Genomic DNA, 26,573 nt, shown 5'->3' with positions numbered 1-26,573 from the left:
GTGGCACTGGCTCGAAGGAACTTCAAAAACATCGTCTGGACCAATCATAAGAACCTGCCTATCTGCAGTCCGCCAATTGGCTAAACGCTCGACAAGCCACGTGGGCTCTGTTTTTCACCTGTTTCAACTTTTCCAACACTTACAGGCCTTGTTCACGCAACATAAAGCCCGACGGGCCCTCCCGGCAATTCTCGACCTCTGAAGACACTCCCAAGAATCCTGGATTCTCCCACGTACCTGCATCATGGGAGTGGTGACCTGGGAGATCAAATCAGCTGTTTGGGAGGCTCAGTGGTTGGAACCTCACCCTGTACCCGGCCCGCCAAGAGACTTTATGTTTCATCCTCTGTCCACTCCACTGGACAGATAATACCAAGTTCACCTGCCGTCCAGGGATTCACCAAACTATCTCCTTCCTTAACACCTCTTCTGGTGACCACCGCTGGCCAAGGACACAAGGTAGTATGTTTCTGCCAGCACTACCTCAAAACAAGTCAAAGAGCTCTCCCCCCCACTGGCCTGCTTCAACCTTTGCCAACCCCTGTACGACCGTGGTCACACATTGCCCTTGACTTCGTGACCGGTCTACCTCCCTATGCCAGGAACATGGTAATTTTGACTATCGTTGATTGCTTTTCTAAAGTGGCTCACTTTGTGGCCTTATCTAAACTCCCTACAGCTCTAGAAACAGCACAACTCTTCACGAACTACATCTTCCGGCTACATGGGATCCTTTGGACATCATCTTTGACCGTGGCTTCAGTCCCTTACATTCATCATCTGTGCAGGTTTTGCTGCCTATGGAGGGCCACCTGAGCCGCTCTCCTTCCAACCAAGGAACAGAACAAGCAGCTGGCAGACCGACATCGGACCCTTGACCTCCCCATTAGCCCAGCAGAGGGCTAGTAGAATCTAGTAGAATCTGGAAAGATTCTAGAAAACTGGCTCCCAACCCTCCTAACCCTGTTTCTGCCTGTCTGAAGTTACCTCGCAATATGCACATGCATGTTGTCTTCCAGCTCAAACCTTACTTCTCCAGTCCCATTGTGACTGGACCCTCGAGCGAGTGTGTCATGAGTGAGCGTCAGCATAGATTGCGAGTTGGACCTGTGGGTGACTGTCTTGGTGAAGAGCTTTTGGACGTATTTCCCTTTCCTCGATTCCCTAGAGCCCTTTCCCCTTAGCCACTGTATAAAGCACCAGGTGTCACTCTGTAAATAAATCCACTTTAATCGTAACCCTTCAGAGTCCTGCAGTTTGAGTCCTGCATTTGCAATATGTTTCAAAGTAATGTAAGGTACTGCATTACTTTCACGTTAAGTGTTCTGTGTAATGTGTGTAAAACATTATTTTTTTGAGTAATGACCCAACACTGATCACAACAAAGAGGGGAAATACCTCCTGTCACGGGCTGGGTCTGTGACCCAGTGTTTTGTGCTTTATTTTGTATTTTTGAGTCTTTTATGTTAAGGTTGTAATTACAAGTTCCTTTGTTATTCTTATTTAGGGTTTGGTTGAGTTTTGGTTCACCATTATTATTATCTGTCTCATGAGTTTTTGTGTTTTGTTTCTTGTCTAGGTTGTTATGTGTTTTAGGTCTGTGTGTTCCCTATTGTCAAGCTTCTGCTGTCATTTCTGCATCTCATGCTTCCTGTTTTATTTTGGAGGAGTCTACTGTGCTGTTGTCGTTGTATTTAGTTTCTCTTCCTAGTAGTATCATTAGGTTCATGTGTATCAGCTGTTTCCTTATGTGTTTTCACTTCCTGTTATCACCCCTTGTGTGTATTTAGTCTGTGTTTCTGTTCACTCATTGTCAGGTTGTCTGTTATACTCGTCAGTTTTCACAGTCAGTCATAGTTTGTTTCTAGTTTCATGTTTGCAGCTGCCTTCAGCCTGAATAAAGCCTCACTTTGTGTTGAAACCAGCTATACCTCTCTGCATCTGCTTTTGGGCCCGTTCAAAAAATACCCCAGCGCAGCCCACCGTGACAACCTCCAACATGCACAAACATTTGACCACACATCATGCAGTTAATTTGCATGAATGTAATGTCTTCTAGTGGTGAAGCCGACCTAAAGACCACCCAAATAGAACCAACAAGAGAATCGATAAGGAATTGAATTGATAAGTGATGTTGATAATGGAATCAGAATTCCAAAATTCTTATCAATTCCCATCCCTAGCTGGGACAAGGACAGAGAGCAAGTAAAATGTACTGAACCCACCTCTGGTTTCTCTGGCAGGGTTTGCTGGCACATGGTTTACTGAGGTGGCACGGGCCAAAGACAAACTGACTGTCCTTGAATCCCATACATCGAGCAACGCAGGCACTAGGATATGTCCGCCCATTAGAGGCACACACTGGAACAAAGCGGTCCTGGCAGCTACAGGGAAGACCTAGGGGAGGGCAGAGGGAGACAGAAACCACTATTTCACTGAGAAGCGTGACTTATATACAACCAAGAGTTAACAGAAAGCTAAAAGAAACAATCCGCTTTAAGGAAAATAACCTGCTAGGGTTGTATTCTAATCCATTATACTCTCCAAAGTAGAGGCAAACATCTCAGAATACTGGGGTTTGGTTCTGTCCATGCCTTGCTTTTTAACCCACCAGATGCAATTTTAGCAATCTAATCACAAACCCTTATCTCTTTAATTATTTTGGTGAAAAGTGAATTTAATTCATGTTGAAATAAGGCTACAACATTACAATACTTTCCAGAAGCACTGTATCACACATTTATTGGGAATATATAGTCCAGGTATACCTGATGAAGTTCAGATGGATATAAATGTTGTAATTTTATAAATGTACAAGCAGTAAGTGAGGCAGTTCATAGGAATTGTATTTAATTATTTTTATTGTCTTTTTTTCCTTCAAGCCGCATGATGCCCATTCAGGTGTGCAGGAATTTTTGTGGTGAAAAATAGTGAGAGGCCACAACAGTTATGAAGAGGCTTTTACCAGGCTGTAAACTGCAAACTTTTCAAGGCTAAAAAATTGGTATTTTAAACCTTTGTTTAGTTTTGTGCTTTGACATCAGCTTCCTGTAGAGCTCTGGATGTTACTGCGTGGAATATTCTTGGACAAGTGTGATTTTTCTTTTCTTTAACACTGAATTTGGGGATAATCCATCGTACATGTCTAACATGTTTTAATAACCAACAAAAGACACTTTTATATCTTATATTTAAAAAAATAATATTGCATTAACCTGCCTCTCTGTGAATCACTACCTTATCGTGGTGGAGGGGTTTGTGTGTCCCAGGGATCCCAGGGGCTATGTTGTCTAGGGGCTTTTGCCCCCTAGTAGGGTCTCCCATGGCAAATTGGCCCTGGGTGAGGGACCAGACAAATAGCGATTCAGAAGATCCTTATGAGAAAAACATTGAGGGAACAGTTTACCCTGCCCGGGATAGAGTTACCGGGGCCCCGCCCTGGAGCCAGGCCCAGGGAGGGTGCCCGAGGGCGAGCGTCTGGTGGCCGGGCCTTAGTCCATGGAGCCCGGCCGGGCACAACCCGAAAAGGGGACATGGGCCCATCCTCCTGCAGGCCCACCATAGGGGTCGGGTGCATTGGAGGCCCTGGCGGACTGATCCCCGGCTGCCAAGACTGGCAATTGGGACATGGAATGTCCCCTCTCTGGTGGGGAAGGAGCCTGAGTTAGTGCGTGAGGTTGAGAGCTACCGGCTAGATATAGTTGGGCTCACCTCTACGCATGGCTTGGGCTCTGGAACCAGTCTCCTGGAGAGGGGCTAGACTCTGTCTCAGTGTCAGGGTCCTGGGTCCCATGACCCAGCATGTTTAGTTCTTTGTGATTTTTGTATTATTGTACTTGTGTGAGTTATTCTATGGTTTCTAGTTTTGATCCCTTGCCCTTCATGTCTCTCTGTGTCCCCTCTGTTCTGTGTAAGTCTGTGTCTGCATGTTTGAGTTTCTCTCTGTGTCTTTTGGTTCATCGAGTCCTCTGTCTTACTGGTTATGTCTCTGTGTTTCTTAGTTTCTGTCTCCACCGTGTCAAGTTCGCGTCTCTGTGTCATACTTCCTGTTTTACTTTGAAGGTCCGTGTCGTATGTGAATGTGTTCAGTTTACGCTTCCTTGTCTCGTCAGTTCTTATTTCCCCCAGCTGTGCTCTCCTTCTGTGTCTCATTCCCCTCGTTACTTCCCAGTGTATTTAAACCCTGTGTTTCTCTGAGTCAGTGTCGCGTCGTCCCTCAAGCTGTGTGTTTCCTTGTGTGCCTCTCTGCAAAGTGTGCGTTTATATTTTCCCAGTTTAGTTTAGTATGCTCGTTTTCTGTGACCAGCAAATAAAGCTGTGATTTTGAGTTCATCCCCTGAGTCTGTGAGTCCTGCATTTTGGGTCCAACTCCTGCCTGCCGCACAGCGATTCATGACACTCAGTCTGGAGTTGCCCCTGGTGAGAGGCGGCGGGCTGGGGTGGGCATTCTAATATCCCCTCGGCTTGCTGCCGGTACGTTGGGGTTCTTCCCGGTGGATGAGAGGGTTTGTTCCCTGCGCCTTAGGGTCGAGGAACGGGTCCTGACTGTCATCTGCGCTTATGCGCCGAGTGGCAGTTCAGAGTACCCAGCCTACTAAGAGTCCCTGGGTGGGGTGCTGGAAGGTGCTCCACCTGGAGACTCTATTGTCCTTCTGGGAGACTTCAATGCTCACGTGGGTAACGACAGAGAGACCTGGAGGGGCGTGATTGGGAGGAACGGCCTCCCTGATATGAACCCAAGCGGTGTTTTGTTATTGGACTTCTGTGCAAATCACAGTTTGGCCATAACGAACACCATGTTCGAACATAAGAGTGTCCATAAGTGCACGTGGCACCAGGACGCTCTAGGCCGCAGGTCGATGATTGATTTTGTAATCGTATCACCAGACCTGCGACCATATGTTCTGGACACTCGGGTAAAGAGAGGGGCTGAGCTGTCAAGTGATCACCACCTGGTGGTGAGTTGGATCAGGTGGCGGAGGAGAACGCTGGACAGACCCGGTGCACCTAAACATGTAGTGAGGGTGTGCTGGGAACGTCTAGCAGAGGCCCCAGTCCGCGAGATCTTCAACGCACACCTCCGGCAGAGCTTCAACAGCATTCCGAGGGAAACTGGGGACATTGAGTCCGAATGGACCATGTTCAGCGTCTCCATTGCCGAAGCTGCTGCATTGAGCTGCGGCCGCAAGGTGGTTGGTGCCTGCCGTGGTGGTAATCCCCGAACCAAATGGTGGACACCAGAGGTGAAGGGAGCCACCAGGCTGAAGAAGGAGTCCTATCAGGCTTGGTTAGCCTGTGGGACTCCGGAGGCAGCCGACAGGTACCGACAGGCCAAGCGGAATGCGGCTCGGGCAGTGGCTGAAGCAAAAACTCGGGTGTGGGAGGAGTTCGGAGAGGCCATGGAAAAAGACTTTCGGACTGCCTCGAGAGATTCTGGCAAACCGTCAGGCGTCTCAGGAGGGGAAAGCGGTGCTCTACCTGCACTGTGTATAGTGCTGGCGGAGCGCTGCTGACGTCGACTGAGAAAATTGTCAGGCGGTGAAAGGAATACTTCGAGGACCTCCTTAATCCCACTGACACGTCTTCCGAGGAGGAAGCAGAGTCTGGGGATGAGGGGAATGACCTGCCAATTTCCGGAGGCGAGGTCACTGAGGCAGTTAAACAACTCCTTGGTGGCAGAGCCCTGGTGTTGATGAGGTCCGCCCCGATTTTCTGAAGGCTCTGGACGTTGTAGGGCTGTCCTGGTTGACATGCCTCTACAATGTTGCGTGGAGATCAGGGGCAGTACCCCTGGACTGGCAGACCGGGGTGGTGGTCCCCATCTTTAAGAAGGGGGACCGGAGGGTGTGTTCCAACTACAGGGGGATCACACTCCTCAGCCTCCCTGGGAAAGGCTATGCCAGGGTGCTGGAAAGGAGAGTTTGTCCGCTAGTCGAACCTCGGATACAGGAGGAACAATGTGGTTTTCGTCCTGGTCGCGGAACACTGGACCAGCTCTTTATCCTCTCAAGGATACATGAGGGTGCATGGGAGTTTGCCAAACCAGTCTACATGTGTTTTGTGGACTTGGAGAAGGCATTCGACCGTGTCCCTCGGGGTGTCCTGTGGGAGGTGCTGCAGGAGTATGGGGTGTCTGGCCCATTGCTACGGGCCATTCGATCCCTATACAACCGTTGCATGAGAATGGTTCGCATTGCCGGCAATAAGTCGGACTCGTTTCCGGTGGGTGATGGGCTCCGCCAGGGCTGCCCTTTGTCTCTGGTTCTGTTCATAATTTTTATGGACAGGATTTCTAGGCGCAGCCAAGTGGCGGAGGGCTTTCAGTTCGGTGGCCTCAGAATCTCATCTTTCCCTTAGAGATAGGGTGAGAAGTTCAGCCATCCGGGAGTGGCTCAGAGTAGAGCCGCTGCTCCTCCACATCGAAAGGAGCCAGCTGAGGTGGTTCGGGCATCTGACAAGGATGCCTCCTGGGTGCCTCCTGGGTGAGGTGTTCCGGGCATGTCCCACCGGGAGGAGGCCCCGGGGCAGACCCAGGACACGCTGGAGAGATTATATCTCTCGGCTGTCCTGGGAACACCTTGGTGTTCCCACGGATAAGCTGGAGGAGGTGGCTGGGGAGAGGGAGGTCTGGGCTTCTCTGCTTAGGCTGCTGCCCCCCCCGACCCGGCCCCGGATAAAGCGGATGAAGATGGATGGATGGATGGATTAACCTGTAGTTCATTATCAGAAATGTCCAAATTCTATTGAAACACTAACCAGTAAAGTGTCGATGACTGTCATCTGTGTATCCAGAGCTGAGACACTCTTTAGTGGAGCAGACGGTCTCACCAGCGAAGCAGTAACAGTTGTGGCAGTCGGTCTTGAAAGACGTCCCATGGCCTGTCGGTAACACATATCGACCAAAAACATGTTATAAAGTTGCTGAACTGAATGTGCAAGATTCATCGCTCGGATTTCACAGTGTAACCACAACCAGGAGTTCAGTTACATTAATAGTGTATCTGTAGTACCCATTGCTACCAGTGACACTTGGAATAAGTCAATAGCACTCACCAACTCATCACTGTGCTCAGACCGTAGACTGAAGTGCATTATTGTAACCTTATGTTTTCATTCTAACGCGTTCAACACTGAACTTTGTATAGGTTAGTAACATTAAATGGTAAATGGCCTGTATTTATGTAGCGCTTTACTAGTCCCTAAGGACCCCAAAGCGCTTTACATATCCAGTCATCCACCCATTCACACACACATTCACACACTGGTGATGGCAGCTACATTGTAGCCACAGCCACCCTGGGGCGCACTGACAGACATGAATGACAATTAACACTGCTAATTAGTAGTAAGCAGACGTGGAAAGTAACTAAGTACAAATACTTCATTACTGTACTTTAGCAGAATTTTCAGGTATGTGTACTTCACTTCAGTAGTTCTGATAACTTTGTACTTTTACTTCCTAAATTTTCAAACAAATATCTGTACTTTCTAGTCCTTACATTTTCAAAACAGGCTGGTTACCTTAGGTTTAGTGAATTCTAAGTTATTATTTCGTCGCTGTGGGCCTTCATACATCGAACCGATTTGAGCCTAAACACCAGGGGATGTTGCATGAAAAGAGATGACATGTGCCAAAGCCAGGGGTTAAAGTGGCAGTGTAGCTAGCCCTACAGAAGGCAAGCATAAAGTGACTGATGCTTTTTAAGTAGCAGGTCATTTCAAATGCAGCCTTTCTATCAGCAAACACACAAACTGTTTGTGTTGTCTTCACAAAGAGAGAGAAGAATGAGGGCTAACTTCACTCAGAGATGAAGAAAGATAGGGTTAGCTTTAAAGGGCTGCTCAGCGGTATTCGATAAACTATAAATGCAAAGATTGCATGTAAGCCCTTATTTTTAAATGAGATATTGGGTCTGTACATGTGACACTGATTTGTTTTGTTTCACAATATGAAAAAACTCAAACTGAGGCAGACTAACTGTGTTATTTAAAGGCTGCATGAACATCCTCTGCAGGTTAGTGTCAGATAAACAGGTTAGTTTGCTGCACTGTGATGGGTTCAAATTAAAGAACAGTGGCAGTGGGTTCATGGTCACAGCTAGCGTACATCATGTGCAGCAGAGATTCATATACATTTTAGCTGATGATGCTGATATTCATTCACTGAATTCCACCTTCATACCAACTTTATATGAACTAGAAAAAAGACAGGATAAACAGTGTACTGTGAGTGTACTGTGACCAGGTGTGCCATGGAAGACTATCTGGGTCCACCTGATTAGATTAGTAAGCGATTGGCATGAGTCACGGGAGGACAGTACACAGCAATAGATAAATATGTGAAAAAGTAGTCAGTCTGACCTTGGTCCTGGAGAAAACTCCGAGCTAGATGAAGGCCCTAGCATGAGCAGTGGTCAGGAGAAAGCACAAAAGGTACACTGGGGACAAACTGAGCCAATTCTGCTCTGCCTGTTATGCAGGGAAATCTTATCAATGTCCTTTTTGTGATATTTTTGTTTGGTGGTGTGCCGTGGGATTTTTGTAATGTGAAATATCTACCGTGGCTCCAAAAGGTTGGAAAACACTGGCGTAGAGGATGAACTCGTGAACCATCTGCTTACACCTTGTTGAATTCAGGTGTGTACATCCACAGAGAGCAGTGACGCTCCGAGCAGATGATCACAGCCTGTACACTAAGAAAATCTACTGGAGCTCTTAATAAAAATGATTGTGAGTTATGATTCTTTCCCCACACTGAGCCACAACAACTGATTTTAGGATTCCCCACCTGGTGAATTTAATTTTCCTTCTCTTTCTTCTGATTTAAGCAGAATCATTACGATAACACTGTGAGGCTCAGTTAGCTTCAAATGTCCTCCAAAGCTTATCTTTTGCTTTCTTACACTGAGTATATTTCAGAGTCTGTACTTTTTTACTTTTACTTGAGTAAAGAAGTTGAATGAGTACTTCAACTTTTACTGGAGTAATTTTTAACACTAGTATCTAGTGTTAAATCTAGTATCTAGTATCTAGTGCTTTTGGGAAGTCTGACCACAACGCCATCTTTCTCATTTCCCAGTATAAACAAAACATACGGAGGGAAGACGTGACCACGAGGGAGGTAAAACGGTGGACTGCCCAATCAGAAGCTACGCTACAGGACGCACTCAACGACGTCGACTGGGACATGTTCAGAGCATGCGCAGTCGACATCAACGAGTTTACGGAAGTAGCAGTATGCTTCGTCAATATGCTACCGGAGGAGATTATCCCCACTGCGAGAGTCACCACATTCCCAAACCATAAACCGTGGATGGACAGATCGATCCGCACTGCAGTAAACGCCAGGACCGCCTCCTACAACGCGGGTCTCGCCACTGGTGATATGAGCGCCTACAAAGCGGCCTCATACGGCGTGCGGCGCGCGGTGAGAGATGCCAAACGCCGGTACCGGGAACATGTGGAGTCCCGCTTCCACCAGGGCGACACACGGAGTATGTGGCACGGACTACGCACCATTACGGACTACAAAGCCAGGGACACTGCGCCGATCAACGCCGACTCTGCATTCACCAACGAGCTGAATCAGTTCTACGCCCGTTTCGAGGTTAGCCAGGCGGCTAATGCTATCTACCGCCTGACTACCGAGGACAGTGACGTCATCAGCGAGAGACCGGTGACCAGCATCGCGGAGCATGACGTCCGAGCGGCATTGAGGAGAGTGAACACAAGGAAAGCGGCGGGGCCAGACGGCATCACCGGCCGTCTGCTGCGCTGCTGTGCTGACCAGCTAGCAGGTGCGTTCACTTACATCTTCAACGAGTCCCTGGCGAAGTCTGTGGTCCCCACATGCTTCAAAAGATCCACCATCATCCCTGTGCCCAAGAACAGCAAACCCTCATCCCTGAACGATTACCGGCCAGTTGCACTGACCTCGGTAGTAATGAAGGTGTTTGAGAGGCTGCTCAAGAACATCATCTCCTCCTCCATCCCAGACACCACAGATCCGCTGCAGTTCGCCTACAGATCCAACAGATCCACAGAGGATGCCATCGCCCACGTCCTACACACCACTCTCAGCCACGTGGACAAGAAACAGGGTAACTATGTGAGAATGCTGTTTGTTGATTACAGTTCAGCGTTTAACACAATAGTGCCCTGCAGACTGTTCACAAAGCTCAGGGATCTGGGACTTAACAGCCATCTATGTGCATGGGTGTTGGACTTCCTCACTGGCAGAACTCAGGTGGTGAGGGTGGGTAGATGTGTCTCTAACAGCATCACCATCAACACAGGAGCACCTCAGGGATGTGTCCTCTCGCCACTGCTCTACTCCCTCTACACTTCAGACTGTGTGGCCACCCATGGCTCCAACACCATTGTGAAGTTTGCTGATGACACAGTGGTTTTGGGTGCCATCTCCAACAACGATGAGACGGCCTACATGGATGAAGTGAAGAATCTGGCATCATGGTGCCAGGACAACCACCTCCAGCTGAACGTCGGCAAGACCAAGGAGCTAGTGGTGGACTTCAGAAGGGGTCACCACAGAGACTACAAGCCCATTATCATCAATGGAGCTCCAGTGGAGAGGGTGCAGTCCTTCAAGTATCTTGGTGTCCACATCTCCTCAGACCTGACATGGGCTGCCCACATTCAGGTCCAGACCAAAAAGGCTAGGCAGCGCCTGTATCACCTACGACAACTGAGGAAGTTCAGGGTCTCTCCAAAGATCCTCAGGATTTTCTATACAGGCGCTGTGGAGAGCATCCTCACACAGAACATGACATCGTGGTTTGGGAACAGCTGTGTGAAGGACCAAAAAGCTCTCCAGAGAGTGATCCGTACAGCAGAACGCTGCTGCAGGATTGCTCTCCCCCCGCTTCAGGACACCTACACCAGGAGATGCCGGACTAGAGCAGCGCAGATACTGAAGGACCCGTCCCATCCTGGCAACAAACTGTTCCAACTTCTGCAATCTGGTAGAAGGTTCCACATCATCCGGGCAAGGACAGAGAGACTCAAGAGGAGCTTCTATCCCCAAGCCATCCGGGCCCTAAACACACACACCTGCCCTCTCACATCATCTATAATTGACTGAGTCAGGACTCTTCCAGACACTCTAAACCCAGGCACAATGTACATTTCAAATTCCTTTAATTTTAAATTAACATTTTTTCCTCGACATTTTTGCACATGTCGAGGAGCGTGTCAGGCTACATTTCACTGTGTGTTATACTTGTATAACTATGCATGTGACAAATAAAGAACCTTGAACCTATACTTCTACTTAAGTACAGAATATCCATACCTTTCCCAACTGTTAGTAAGTAATGTTACTGGGCCTGTGGAGGCAGTGGAGCTGCCAGAGACCAGCCGTAGTGAGACAGCTCCTTACACAACAGAACCAGCTTTGACCCTGATCAGATTTGCACCCTTTCTTTTAGATCCACTGTAGCCATGGAGGCAGTGGAAAGTAAAGATCTTGGCTCTATCAAAGGGATAGCAGCTACCCACTGGTACAGATACAAGGATTACTCCTAAGTCACAATCAAAACTCAAGAAGGAGAAGCCTTCACTGTTCACATCATCTCAGTGGATAGAAACACAAAGTTCATCGGGGTAGATACAAAGACTTTTGTTTTAGAACGTGCTCTGTGCACTGCAGAGGTTGGAAGCCTCAACACTGACGTTTACTGGAAACCTACACACAAAGACAAGTGTCTACTGTTTGACTACCACCAGGATCAGGACCCTGCAACTGCAGGAAGAAAACATTCCCTCTAAGGCAGAAGGGAAAGAAAAGGAACATGCTCTTAAAACATGTGGTTATCTTAACTTGGATAAACACAAAGAAACTCAGAGTTTTTCCTCAGCACATCCCATTGCACTTCAGACTCCCTCCCAGTTAAAAACTGGTTTTTCTCAAACTCCCAAACACAAGCTAAGCAGCAAACTGTAATCTGTGTGTGGCAGGGGTGTGGTCTTTAGCTGTGCTGCAGTGGGACGGTGGTGCAGTGGGTTCAAAGGGCAGTGCCATGGAGGGTGAGGGCCAGGTGGAGGTAGTCAGGCTGATGATCTCTCTTCCCTTTTTAGTGTCACCGGGAACGGAGACAAGAGAGAATTGTGGGTTCAGCTGAAAAGCTGACCATGTCAGAGATGTTTGGTGGTGAACCATTCTGTGTGTGTGCGCCTAAATAAAAGTGGCATAACAGCCAATTAATGCCGTGTTGGGATCGAACCATTCACAGTGGTGCCCAAACCCAGGCTCGATGTCCAGCCCTTAGTCCACGCAGCTGCTTCAGCTGCTGGCTCAAATGCTGACGCACCGTGAGCAGGCAGACGCAGGTGTTGGAGAGGCTGGATGGAGCCACCCCGATGCACCGGATGGTGGAGGGCAACAACCTGCAGGTCTTTTTGGAGACCTTCCAGGCCACAGCAGAGGCATGTCAGTGGCTTGCCACTGAGTGGGCGCTGTGGCTGCTTCCACTGCTGTCTGGAGGTCTCCCACGGTGTCTCTGAGCCTACCACCAACGTACCGAGGTAGCTTTAGGGAAATTCACAGCGCTGTGCTGGATCGTTTGGGCCTCTCCTCGAAGTATCATTAGCTGCAGTTCTGGGCCAGTCAGATGATGGGGAGGACTGTGGAGGGGTTGCCAGGGGATACGCCACGATGAGAGTGGAGATTGCAGTCACGCTAGCAGAGGAGCACCTGGCCATGGGGGCAGAGGGAGCATGGAGTAGCAGCTCGCCAGCCACCAGCACTGCAAAGGATGCTGACATGAGTGGCGACAGACACACACACACATCCATTCTTTGTCACACTATGGGTTGGCAATAATGACTATGAAGTCAACATTGGCAGGGGAAGAGCCACACAGTTATATCACCTCAACCTCCTTAGAGGATGGCGAGAGGCTGAAATCACTTCTCCAATGAGCCTGGTGAAGGACAGAGATGAATTGACCTGAACATAAACAGCAAATTGTTCAGAAGGAATTGGCAGAGATACTGAAAATGGGAGTAATAGAAGAGTCACACAGAGCTTGGTGTAGCCCCATAGTTCTGGTCTTGAAGAAAGGTGGGTCTATATGGTTCTGTGTCATCTACCTACAAGGTGGACCAGGTGTCACGGTTTGATGCCTACCCCATGCCCCGGCTTGATGAACTCCTCTACTGGTTAGGCACCACTCAATTTTTTACGACACTGGATTTAACCAAGGGCTATTGGCAGATTCCCCTGTCTGCAGAGTCCAAGGAAAATCATTCTCCACTCTGCACGGTTTGTACCAATTTGTCTCTCTTCCACTTGGCTTGTTCAGAGCCCCTGCCACTGTCCAGTGCCTCATGGACCAGGTGCTGGCGCCGCCTGCACCTGGTCACATCTGCTGCATATCCTGCTGCCTACCGGGCTGATGTGATCATCCACAGGAACACCTGGGCAGAGCATGTGCAGAGGGTGGGCACGGTCCTGCATTCCCTGAGGCAGGCAGGGCTCACGGCCAACCCAAAGAAGTGCGCAGTTGGACTGAAGGAGGTACAGTATCTGAGGTACCACTGGGGAGGAAGGCAGGCGCATCCACAGGCGGAGAAGACAGCCACCATTGGATCCTGCCCGTGCCCCAAGACCAAAAAGGAGGTGAGGTGGTTTCTGGGGCTGGCTGGGTACTATCGCCGGTTCGTGTCCGTGTTTGTGTCCGAGATCTGGCTCAGCGGTGCGTTTGTGCCGTTGAAAAAGGCTCTCTGTGGGGAGCTGCTGCTCAACACACTTAACTTTTGCCTCACTTTCATCCTGCAGACAGATGCCTCAAACAGAGGGCTCCGGCCAGATGCGGCCCAAGCCTCAGTCGGGCAGTGGGTCAGTGTGGCAGGGGTGTGGCCTTTGGCTCTGCTGCAGTGTAGGAGGGGTGGGAGGCTGAGGTCCAGGTGGAGGCAGTCAGACTGATGAACTCTCTTCCCTTTTTAGTGTCGCCAGAGATTGGAGACAATAAAGAAGTGTGGGGTCAGCTGAAAAGCTGACCATGCCAGAGATATTTGGTCGAACCATTTTGTGCAAGAGTGTGTGTGTCTGAATTAAATGAAAACAGCCAATTAACGCCATGCCAGGTCTGAATCGTTCACACCATGCAGTGCAGCAAAGAATGCTCAGACCTCTACAATGGAGAAACCAAACAGCTGCTCCATAAACGTATGGCAGAACATAGAAGAGCCACCTCTGACAGGACAAGAGTCAGCTGTACATCTGCACTTATCAGATACAGGCAAGGATGCTAATGTTCACATTTTGGACCAGATGGTTTAAAAGAGGAGAAAGAGGCCATCTATGTTGTTGTAAGCCACCTCCTCTGTTGAACGACAGTCACTGAGGTGGGTGGCTGACAGTTGGTGTCATTACCCACCCTTCTGTGGGTAATGACACCAACTGTCAGCCACCTACGGTGCAGTCTTCAGATCCCTTCATCAGGCCTCCAGCTCACCTTGAAAGAGTTTGCAGCCAAGTATGAGGAGGCAGGAATGAGAATTAGCAATGCATCAAGATAATTACTGTTGAGCTTCTTAAAATTGGGAGATATGTAATAGAAATGGCAGTAATTACTTCACAGTTAATGCAGTACTTCTGCTAAATCCCATGAATGAAAGGTGAAAGCCTGCACTTCAAAAACATCTGGATTGTTTGATTTAAAATCTTCTTTCCTCGTATGCAGCGGCAAAATTACTAAAAGAATTGCTTCATTGTCCAAATGCTTACAAACTAACTGTATACTATAAGAATTGTATGTCTTTAAGAGTCCTACTCTTCCTCTGTCCTCCTACGATGCAGGGCTTGCTGGTGTCCATGCAGGGCATCTCCACACAGTTCTCCAGTCGCCCACTGGGACCACAGCTGCACACCTCGAAGCAAACCGTAGGATCAGTGCGCGTAGGCACTTGGATACGAGCATCCTGTTGCACCAAGAACTCAGAGGCTTCACCCATTTTGCAGCCTGAAAACATAAAAACAGACTTCAGCCTCTTGAATGTGAATAATGTGAAGCTGCAGAAACGGACTGTAGTTTGTCTTACCTGGCACACAGAGGTATGGCTGACAGTTTAGCTCATCAAGGCAGCCCTTCCTGTTCACCTGGCATATGTGGTTGCTTGGACAGGGGTTAGGATTGCATGGATGGATAACCTCCTCAACAGTGTTGCTGCCTAGGGAGCTGGGTGCTTAATGGTGTGTGGGAAAGGAAAGTACCATTAATGCTTTCTGTTTTTAAGAATGTGAATATGTGTTTTCAAAAGAAAAGTCTCATCAGGAGAAAAGAGACCTAATGCAAATCTACTATGAATTCTAATACAGTACGTAGCATATAGAGGCTCGATATGCAGCCCTTAGTCCTATGTAATGGAAAGACCAAGACAGACTTTTAATTCATTTGAAAGCCTGATGCTTAACATTGTCCACCCCAGCTGTGAAACTCAGAAACCAGTCTTACTTGTTATCATCTATCGTCCACCTGGGCCTTACACAGAGTTTCTGTCTGATTTCTCAGACTTTATATCTAATTTAGTTCTGAGCTCAGATAAAATAATTATTGTGGGTGATTTTAACATCCATGTAGATGCTAAAAATGACAGCCTCAACATGGCATTTAATCTGTTATTAGACTCAATTGGTTTCTCTCAAAATGTAAAAGAACCCACCCACCACTTTAATCACACTCTAGATCTTGTTTTAACATATGGCATAGAAACTGAACATTTCACAGTGTTTCCTGAAAACCCTCTCCTGTCTGATCATTTCCTGATAACATTTACATTTACAATAATTGATTACACAGCGGTGAAGAGTAGACTTTATCAAAGTAGATGTCTTTCTGAAAGTGCTGTAACTAAGTTTAAGAATATAATCCACCCACTGTTATCATCTTCAATGCCCTGTACCAACACAGAGCAGAGCAGCTATCTGAACGCTACCCCAACAGAGGTCGATTATCTTGTTAATAATTTCACCTCCTCACTACGTACGACTCTGGATACTGTAGCTCCTGTGAAAACTAAGGTCTCTAATCAGAAGTACCTGACTCCGTGGTATAATTCTCAAACACGTAGCCTAAAGCAGATGACTCGTAATCTGGAGAAGAAATGGCGTGTCACAAATCTAGAGGATCATCATTTAGCCTGGAGAAATAGTTTGCTGCTTTATAAGAAAGCCCTCCGCAAAGCCAGAACATCTTACTATTCATCACTGATTGAAGTAAATAAGAACAACCCCAGGTTTCTCTTCAGCACTGTAGCCAGGCTGACAAACAGTCAGAGCTCTGTTGAGCCAACCATCCCTTTAACGTTAACTAGTAATGACTTCATGAACTTCTTCACAAATAAAATTTTTATCATTAGAGAAAAAATTACCAATAATCATCCCACAGATGTAATATTATCTACAGCTACTCTTAGTACCATTGATGTTAAGTTAGACTCTTTTTCTCTAATTGATCTTTCTGAGTTAACTTCAATAATTACTTCCTCCAAGCCATCAACGTGTCTTTTAGACCCCATTCCTACAAAACTGCTCAAAGAAGTCCTGCCATTAATTAATGCTTCGATCTTAAATAAACCTATCTCTAATAATCAGCTATGTACCAAAGGCCTTCAAGCTGGCTGTAGTTAAACCTTTACTCAAAAAGCCATCTCTAGACCCAGCAGTCTTAGCTAATTATAGGCCAATCTCCAACCTTCCTTTATATCAAACATCCTTGAAAGAGTAGTTGTCAAACAGCTAACAGATCATCTGCAGAGGTTTATTTGAAGAGTTTCAGTCAGGTTTCAGAGCTCATCACAGCACAGAAACAGCTTTAGTGAAGGTTACAAATGATCTTCTTATGGCCTCTGACAGTGGACTCATCTCTGTGCTTGTCCTGCTAGACCTCAGTGCAGCGTTCGATACTGTCGACCATAATATCCTATTAGAGCGATTAGAACATGCTGTAGGTATTACAGGTACTGTGCTGCAGTGGTTTGTATCATATCTATCTAATAGACTCCAGTTTGTGCATGTAAATGGAGAGTCCTCTTCACACACTGAGGTTAATTATGGAGTTCCACAGGGTTCAGTGCTAGGACCAATTCTGTTTACATTATACATGCTTCCCTTATGCAGCATCATTAGAAGACATAGCATACATTTACACTGCTATGCAGATGACACCCAGCTCTATCTGTCCATGAATCCAGATGACACACACCAATGAGTTAAACTGCAGGAATGTCTTAAAGACATAAAGACCTGGATGGCCGCTAACTTTCTGCTTCTTAATTCAGATAAAACTGAGGTTATTGTACTCGGCCCTGAAAATCTTAGAATTATGGTATCTAACCAGATTCTTACTCTGGATGGCATTACCTTGGCCTCCAGTAACGCGGTGAGGAACCTTGGAGTCATTTTTGACCAGGACATGTCCTTCAACGCACATATTAAACAAATATGTAAGACTGCTTTCTTCCATTTGTGCAACATCTCTAAAGTTAGAAATATCCTGTCTCAGAGTGACGCTGAAAAACTAGTTCATGCATTTATTACTTCCAGACTGGACGACTGTAATTCATTATTATCAGGATGTCCAAAAAACTCACTGAAAAGCCTTCAGCTAATCCAAAATGCTGCAGCAAGAGTCCTGACAGGGACTAGAAAGAGAGAGCAGATTTCTCCTGTTTTGGCTTCCCTTCATTGGCTTCCTGTTAAATCCAGAATTGAATTCAAAATCCTGCTCCTCACATACAAGGTCTTAAACAATCAGGCCCCATCTTATCTTAATGACCTTGTAGTACCATATCACCCTATTAGAGCACTTCGCTCTCGCTCTGCAGGCCTACTTGTTGTTCCTAGAGTATTTAAAAGTAGAATGGGAGGCAGAGCCTTCAGTTTTCAGGCCCCTCTTCTGTGGAACCAGCTTCCAGTTTGGATTTGGGAGACAGACACTATCTCTACTTTTAAGATTAGGCTTAAAACTTTCCTTTTTGGTGAAGCATATAGTTAGGGCTGGACCAGGTGACCCTGAATCCTCCCTTAGTTATGCTGCAATAGACATAGGCATCCGGGGGATTCCCATGATGCATTGAGTTTTTCCTTTCCAGTCACCTTTCTCACTCACTATGTGTTAACAGACCTCTCTGCATTGAATCATATCTGTTATTAACCTCTGTCTCTCTTCCACAGCATGTCTTTTATCCTGTCTTCCTTCTCTCACCCCAACCAATCGCAGCAGATGGCCCCGCCCCTCCCTGAGCCTGGTTCTGCCGGAGGTTTCTTCCTGTTAAAAGGGAGTTTTTCCTTCCCACTGTTGCCAAAGTGCTGCTCATAGGGGGTCATATGATTGTTGGGTTTCTCTGTATCTATGAAGCGCCTTGAGGCGACTTATGTTGTGATTTGGCGCTATATAAATAAAATTGAATTGAATTGAATTGAATTGAATTGAATTGAATTGAAAGACAGTTCCAGCTGAGCCTGACTCTGTCTTTCCATTAAATAGGACACATGTGCTTGTTCATCAGATCATTCAGTAACTTCAAATATAATAAGTGTTGGGACAACTGTTGTTGTAAAAACCGTCTAAATGAACTTCAAATTAAAAGCTGAAACTATTAGAGACCATTTTTGGCATGAACTGGATGCTCTAACATCCATGATTTGGGAGTAGGAGCCAAAGACTGACAAAACAACTACAGAAAATTGCTGCACATTCTACTGTGCATGTGTATAATGTATGCTTTTTTATTGTATAAAGCAACGTGTGAATCTATTTACATTTGTACCATATCATCAAAACTAGCCTTAAGCTGAAGGTAATTAAAGAAAAAAAAAGCAACTCAGTCATCTTGGCTACTGGTAACGTCAGGGGCACAGACGCTTTGACTAACAGGCAGTATCAGTTGTGTTTTAGGCATCATTTCTGTTAAGAATAACTGAACTACACCATTAGCTTGGCTAATGTTCCCAGTGTGCAGCCAAACAATAACAATAATTAAAATAATAATAATAATGATGATGATAATAGCTCTTTCAGTTTCTTGTTTTCAGTGCATTACCTTGGCAACAGGAAACAGCGACACAGAAAATGTCAAACACTAGTGACTGTAATCACTGAAAGCCCCATTTTGAAACCACTGAGCATTGGATTGGGATGCTAATATTTCTTTAAGTCTGCTGTGTTACAAGCAGCAACGTGTTTGCTAAAATGTTATTCAAAACAACATTGTAGGATGTACTGTATCCACCAGCTTCTGAGCATCTGTGCTCTGCTGCCCTCTAGTGGCAATCTCAATTGATTTTTAAAATGTTTTTCTTTTGTTATTGAATTACAAGACTGCATGTTTCATTTACAGCTGATCCCTTCTGTTTCTGTATAATGCAAACAAACGCTGGAGTAACCTGACTCACTAAGGTATCTGTAGAGAGGGATGCAGTGTTCAGGGTCATCAATAGGCGACAGGAGCTCACAGATCCTCTCTGGTGTTTGTCCTTCGTGAAAACGTTTTGTATCTCCACACTGGGTCAGGATATCCACACAATCTGATCTGAAGACAGATAAAACAAATAGAACAGCTGGTATGTACAAGACAAGAAAAGACAACAATACTTTATTTGTTCGAGATTTTAAAATGATTTAGTTAAAGTCAGTAAAAACATTCTAAATAAACTAAAATATGTGTGAAGTTTGCATGTTCTTCCCGTGCTTGCCTGGCTTCCTCCCACAATGCAAACACATTCAGTTAGTGGGTCAATCTAAACTGAATCTGAGTGAGTGTGAATGGTTTTATTTCTCTCTGTATTCGCCCTTCATTAGGCTACCTGTCCCCGCCTCTTGCCCTATGGTAGCTGGGGTAGGCTACAGCCCCCCGCGACCCTGATAAGGATAAGTGGAAGAGAATGGATGGATGACAAAAGGAATATCCCAAGGTAACACTAAATAAAATAAAATTCTAAATAAAATAACATTTGTACAAGTTTAAACAAAAATACAAAGTAACAATACTGTGTAACATTTTTTTCTTGTCACATCAGCTGATGGCCTCCAGCTTGCACTGAGGTGGTTCACAGCCAAGCTGAAGTGGCAGATATCAGATTTAGTGCCTTTAATACTGAAGCCATGATTTTTTTGGCCAGAAGGGGGAGTCGTTCCCACTCTGGGGTCGGGATGAGTTGCTGCCCCAAGGAGAGGATAATAAAAGTATCTCAGGGGGAGAGGGGAGTGGGAGAAGGACAGACGGACTAGTGTCATGTCTGCTGTGATGCAGAGTGTTAATCAATTTACAAAACAGGTAACAGCTGACGGCACGCCACACACACAGCCGCCATCTTTATTCGACACAGGTGCGATAGGGTGAGGGGTTAAGTCATTGAGGACTTACATTCGTTTCTTATTGGTTGTATTATGACAGAGCTTTACATTCATTATAGATATAACAGAGAGAAGTACAACAACAGTCATGTGAAGGTGAGAGGAGACCTACTTGCATATAACGCTCCCTCTGGACCTGCTGTGGCAGGGTTTGATCTGCAGGGCGCAGGCCACAGCCTTCCACATGTGGGGCTGACACTTCCTAATGTCCAGCACAGGGATGTTCATGAAGGGCATCTTAATTGTACCGTTAGACCACAGCTTGATGTCATTCATGGCACCCTGGTCTGACTGGATGTTACAGCTGCGAAACAGCTCCGTCGGCCTGTGGACAGACACAGAAACACAACAGGAAGTCAATGAGCCGTTCAGCGGTGCACGTGCAGCAGCTCCCACAGAGGGAGCCAGAGATCCTCTGAGAAACGTCACACAGGTTTTCCCTTCTTGACCACATCAGGAATCGTCTGTGGAGTCTGATTGGTGGGTTTAGTCTCAAGTGAGTCAGCTAATTGGTGGTTTAAAATACCGACGGTTCCACAGGGAAGGTTCTGGGTGTGGTTCTATCACTCTGTGTGTGTGGGGATTGTGTAACCATAGTCGGTGCCATCATGGCCAACTTAGGTTTGACTTCCAAAGCAAAACTAAATGTGGTAATGCACGGGGTCAGGCTAACAGGAGCTTAGTCCATGCAGGAGTGCAGCAGTACAGTCAGGCTTTTCCATCGTTTTCTGACAGAGTTCTTTGAGAGGAATTTATTCTTAATGTGGCAAATATCAGTGGAAGTCTGCACTGTGGTTGCTGCGTAAAAGAGTGCAGTTTGAAATCTCCACAGGTACTGATACAGCTCTGCTGCTGTGGACGGCCAGCATCTCCTGGGTCTTCCCCTATCAGCCTGCGTCTCATTATTGCAGTCTCACATCCTGACACACACGCACACAGAGTAAAATAGTGTTTTTTCTGTGTGTGTGTACCTCCCTGTGTGTGTTGGTGCTGTGTACAGAAGCAGCATTCCTCTCTTTTTCTGTCTCCCGTTTCCTTTTCCTGTTTCTCTGCTTTCTTCTCTTATCTTTCATCAGTCTGGCGTTGACCCCGCCTGCTCCAGCATAACATCCACAAGACAATAATATGAATAAAAAAATAAAACAAAAACATAAACCAGAAAAAAGCCTCCTAGCCTCTACCACTGCGCCTACACTGGTTGAACTACCTTCCTGATATTTATACTTAATGCTGTGAGTAAAAGACAGGCTGCAAAGTGTTATAAAAGTGTTATAGTGCCTTTTCTAGTGCTGTTATATTTTTTAATAAAAAAAGAGGCTCAGATACAGCCACTTAAAATGTCTAGCTGCTCTGTGTCAGGTCCACGATGGAGCTTGGGGGTGTTGCACACTCACAATCACCCACAAAAAAAAAAGTTATGGTGGGGGGACAACCCCTTCTCACTCCCAAAGCGTAACATTTTACGCTAGGTGACAAATCGTCACCATATTACGTTTTCGGCTACCCACCACGTTCCTAAATGACGACCTCGGAAAAAGAGGAAATATGAGAACCGTCTGGACTGAACCTACACATGTTCGCTCTTTTTCTTCAAATCGCTTAGAAACACGCTATTTAACATCATTAAAGTCCTGGTTAAGGTCAGGAATAAGGTTATGGTCAGGGCTAGGGATAAGGTTAGGTTTAGGGCTGGAATACAGGGCTGGAACGTCTACTACCGCGGGAGCGTCATTGCACTCGATTCCAGCCATAACCCGCCGCGTACCATAAGAACGCCGAAGGTCTCCTTTCGCGTTCCTCAGGAACGCCGCGGGACGTGACAAAACGTCGACATGTTACGCCTCGGGAGTGAGAACGCTCTGGGGGGGAAGAGAGTATTGACAGGTGTCCTTATCCTGCAGATGAAATAGGTAGCCAACTGACATGTCAGGCTGTGTCAGGGCTATCTGACCAACAAGGAGAGTGATGGAGTGCTGGTGGTCTGGCCTCCACAGTCACCTGACCAGTGGAGATGGTTTGGGATGAGATGGAGCGCACAGTGACGGCAAAAGGACCAACAAGTGCTCAGCATCTCTGGGAACTCCTTCCAGACTGTTGGAAACCATTTCAGGTGACGACTCATGAAGCTCATGGAGAGAACGCCAAGAGTGAGCAAAGCAGGAATCAAAGCAAAGGCTGGATGTTACAAAGAATCTCAAATATCAAACGTTCTGAGTTAATTCATACTTTTTTGTTTGTGTTCATTCATAGTTTTGATGCCTTCAGTGAGAATCTACAATGTAACAGTCATGAAAATAAAGAAGAACCATTAAATGAGAAGGTGTGTCCAAACGTTTGTGCTTACAGACTGATCACATGTGCGACACACCAAAACAAGTTTAAAGGATCTATGATGTCATTGATACCAGTGAAGAACAAAACCGTAACAGCTAATTATAGACCCATATGCCCAAAATATGTTGATCGCAAAATACTGTCAAAAACTCTTAGCAGTGAGGTTAGAGAAGCTGGTAATTATTCATGAGATCAGGTTTCACTCAGAACAGGTCTGCAGCTGGTAACACGAGGACGGCCTGGAAGAGCTGCTGCCTGTGTTTAGATGCCACCGAGCTGCACCTTAGTTAGACTGGAAACAAATAAAAATGCATCGTACGTTTTAAATTAAATGAACTGATATTTTAAAAGCAACGTATATATTTAATTAATTATTACAAGTTTTAATGAATTCATGACACAACAAATTATTTAATGATGAACTTGATTTATTTTGGCAGTCATGGCCCTCCATAATACTATCGTGGGAGCTAGGACTTGTGCTCAGTTCAGCCCAGTTTGCAGTGGGCAGTCTGCTGCCAACCTTACTAAACCGTGATTCATTAAATCTTCTCCCAGCTGCAGAAATACAATCATGCACGACTTTCCATCACAAAAATGAAAATGCACCTTACAGTAATTACTGCCAGCAGCAGAAACAAATGGTGTTGCACTGGTGCAGCCCACTACGTCTCAGTCTTCCTACATTTAGTCTACAATACAAACTATCCAGCTGTGGCTGCTTGGCTCCTCTATCCTATGGAAGTGCAGTATGACAACGTGGGGAGATATTTCTGTTATGTTTGTATTAGTCTACAGTCAGGCTGTCAATAACAACATCTGCACAGCCATACTTGGATATGCAAAATAAAGTAAAACATCCAAAAGTTTGGATCACCAATAAAACCAATTAAATACTTTTTTTGTATCTAGTATTTATAAACATATAAAATCACATGGAAATGACTTTTCATCATGTACTTCCTGTTTTTGAAACGCTCTGTGTACATATAACACACACTATACTGCAAACACACATATGAACCTGAGCCTGTTCGTACTCAAACTTAAGAAACAAATGAAGCTAAAAACGTCTTTTTTATATTTTCATGTTATTAATTACATAATTATTCAGATTAAATTGAAGGGGACCTTTAAGTCAGCAGCTATGTTTCTTGAATTCTCCCAGGCCCCATTTCACTTCATCCACCATCCCATTCACACACCACTGTGTGTCTGTCTATTCATACATTTGTGGCTCCATTTCAGAACCCACCGGGTCTATTTATACACATTTTCTTTCATACTGCTACTGCTACTACTGCACATTCACCCAATGTATATACTACATATACATTGACCTCCCTGAACAGGGTCCAGTAACCATCACAGTGGCAGATATCCAAGAAAGGGTCTCCAGTATGAAGAGTTGGACAGCACCAGGGCCCGACATGGTTCACGCCTACTGGCTGAAGAAGCTGACTGCACTCCACGAGCGTCTGGCAGCACAAATGAACCAGCTGCTAGTTAACGAGAGACACCCGGAATGGCTAACCGAAGGTCGGACGGTCCTGATCCCCAAGGACCCCAAGAAGGGACCGGTCCCCTCCAACTACCGACCAATAACCTGCCTCAGTACTACATGGAAGCTCCTGTCAGGCATCATATCGGCTAAGATGAACAGGCACATGGGTCAATACATGAGCGGGACACAGAAAGGAATTGGCAAAAATACCAGAGGCGCAAAACACCAGCTACTGGTAGACAGAACAGTCAGCCGAGACTGCAAGACCAGACTGACCAACCTGTGCACTGCCTGGATTGATTACAAGAAGGCCTATGACTCAATGCCCCACAGCTGGATACTGGAATGCCTAGAATTGTACAAGATCAATGGGACCCTAAGAGCCTTCATCAGGAACTCAATGGGGATGTGGCGTACAACACTAGAGGCCAACTCCAAGCCCATAGCACAAGTCACCATCAAGTGCGGGATCTACCAAGGAGATGCTCTGTCCCCACTGCTGTTCTGCATAGGCCTGAACCCCCTCAGTGAGATCATTAACAAGACTGGCTACGGATACCGACTACGGAACAGAGCAGTTGTCAGCCACCTCCTGTACATGGATGACATCAAGCTGTATGCCAAGAGTGAACGAGACATCGATTCACTGATCCACACTACCAGGCTATACAGCAATGACATTGGAATGTCGTTCAGACTGGAGAAGTGTAGTCGGATGGTAACAAAGAGAGGGAAGGTAGTCAGAACTGAGGGGATTGAACTACCAGAAGGCAACATTGCAGACATAGAGGACAGTTACAAGTACCTGGGGATCCCGCAGGCGAATGGGAACCATGAAGAGGCCGCTAGAAAGGCTGCAACCACCAAGTACCTGCAGAGGGTCAGGCAAGTCCTGAGGAGTCAGCTGAATGGTAAGAACAAGATCCGGGCCATCAACACGTACGCCCTGCCCATGATCAGGTACCCTGCTGGGGTAATAGGCTGGCCAAAGGAGGAGATAGAAGCCACTGACATAAAGACAAGAAAGCTCCTTACCATGCATGGAGGGTTTCACCCCAAGTCCAGCACCCTGAGGCTGTACGCTAAGCGGAAGGAAGGGGGCCGGGGACTGGTGAGTGTCAGCACCACAGTCCAGGATGAGACAACGAACATCCAAGAATACATTGGGAAGATGGCCCCAACTGACCGAGTGCTCAGTGAATACCTCAGGCAGCAGAAACCCAAGAAAGAGGAGGGAGACGAGGAACCATCATGGAAGGACAGGCCCCTGCACGGTATGTACCACCGGCAGATAGAGGAGGTGGCTGATATCCAGAAATCCTACCAGTGGCTGGACAAAGCTGGACTGAAAGACAGCACAGAGGCACTAATCATGGCAGCACAAGAACAAGCTCTGAGTACAAGAGCCATAGAGGCTGGGGTCTATCACACCAGGCAAGACCCCAGGTGCAGGCTGTGTAAAGATGCCCCAGAGACAATCCAGCACATAACAGCAGGGTGTAAGATGCTAGCAGGCAAGGCATACATGGAACGCCATAACCAAGTGGCCGGCATAGTGTACAGGAACATCTGTGCCGAGTATAATCTGGAAGTCCCGAGGTCAAAATGGGAGATGCCCCCAAGGGTGGTGGAGAATGACCGAGCTAAGATCCTGTGGGACTTCCAGATACAGACGGACAAAATGGTGGTGGCTAACCAACCGGACATAGTGGTGGTAGACAAACAGAAGAAGACGGCCGTAGTGATCGATGTAGCGGTTCCGAATGACAGCAATATCAGGAAGAAGGAACACGAGAAGCTGGAGAAATACCAAGGGCTCAGAGAAGAGCTCGAGAGGATGTGGAGGGTGAAGGTAACGGTGGTCCCCGTGGTAATCGGAGCACTAGGTGCGGTGACTCCCAAGCTAGGCGAGTGGCTCCAGCAGATCCCGGGAATAACATCAGAGATCTCTGTCCAGAAGAGCGCAGTCCTGGGAACAGCTAAGATACTGCGCAGGACCCTCAAGCTCCCAGGCCTCTGGTAGAGGACCCGAGCTTGAAGGATAAACCGCCCGCAGGGGCGTGCTGGGTGTTTTTTTTTTTTTTTATATATATATATATATTAGGGGTGCAACGATACACAAAATTCACGGTTCGGTTCGGTTCGATACTTTGGTGTCACGGTTCGATATTTTTTCGATACAAAAAAAATGTTCATGCCTTTTTAATTTGTCATTTATTAAAATTATAAATATATATTTTAACTCAAAAGTACAGTTTTTAAATTTAACCCTAACCCTTGTGCGTGTTTTTTATTTTGACAGCGAATGCGCACCTGCGGACCACTTATGTGCAGCCCTGGTTATTTAGCTCATCATA

General features: G+C 46.4%; 1 protein-coding gene across 1 annotated transcript in view; it reads right to left on the bottom strand.

Annotated features, from left to right (window-relative positions):
• reck (reversion-inducing-cysteine-rich protein with kazal motifs) overlaps nt 1–26,573 on the bottom strand; it is a 91,697-nt gene that overhangs the window by 24,476 nt on the left and 40,648 nt on the right. Inside the window, exons 11-16 of the mRNA XM_040048815.1 lie at nt 20,491–20,703; nt 19,418–19,554; nt 15,064–15,207; nt 14,796–14,984; nt 6,757–6,879; nt 2,226–2,397 (exon numbers count right to left, since the gene is read on the bottom strand). Coding sequence (XP_039904749.1) covers nt 2,226–2,397; nt 6,757–6,879; nt 14,796–14,984; nt 15,064–15,207; nt 19,418–19,554; nt 20,491–20,703 — 978 coding nt within the window. The remainder of the gene's footprint in view (nt 1–2,225; nt 2,398–6,756; nt 6,880–14,795; nt 14,985–15,063; nt 15,208–19,417; nt 19,555–20,490; nt 20,704–26,573) is intronic.

The sequence above is a fragment of the Simochromis diagramma genome, unplaced genomic scaffold, assembly GCF_900408965.1.
Source record: "Simochromis diagramma unplaced genomic scaffold, fSimDia1.1 OVJJ01000125.1, whole genome shotgun sequence".
Taxonomy (NCBI): Eukaryota; Metazoa; Chordata; class Actinopteri; order Cichliformes; family Cichlidae; genus Simochromis; species Simochromis diagramma.
The sequence above is the reverse complement of the archived record's forward strand: the minus strand, read 5'-3'. Positions and strand labels throughout refer to the sequence as shown.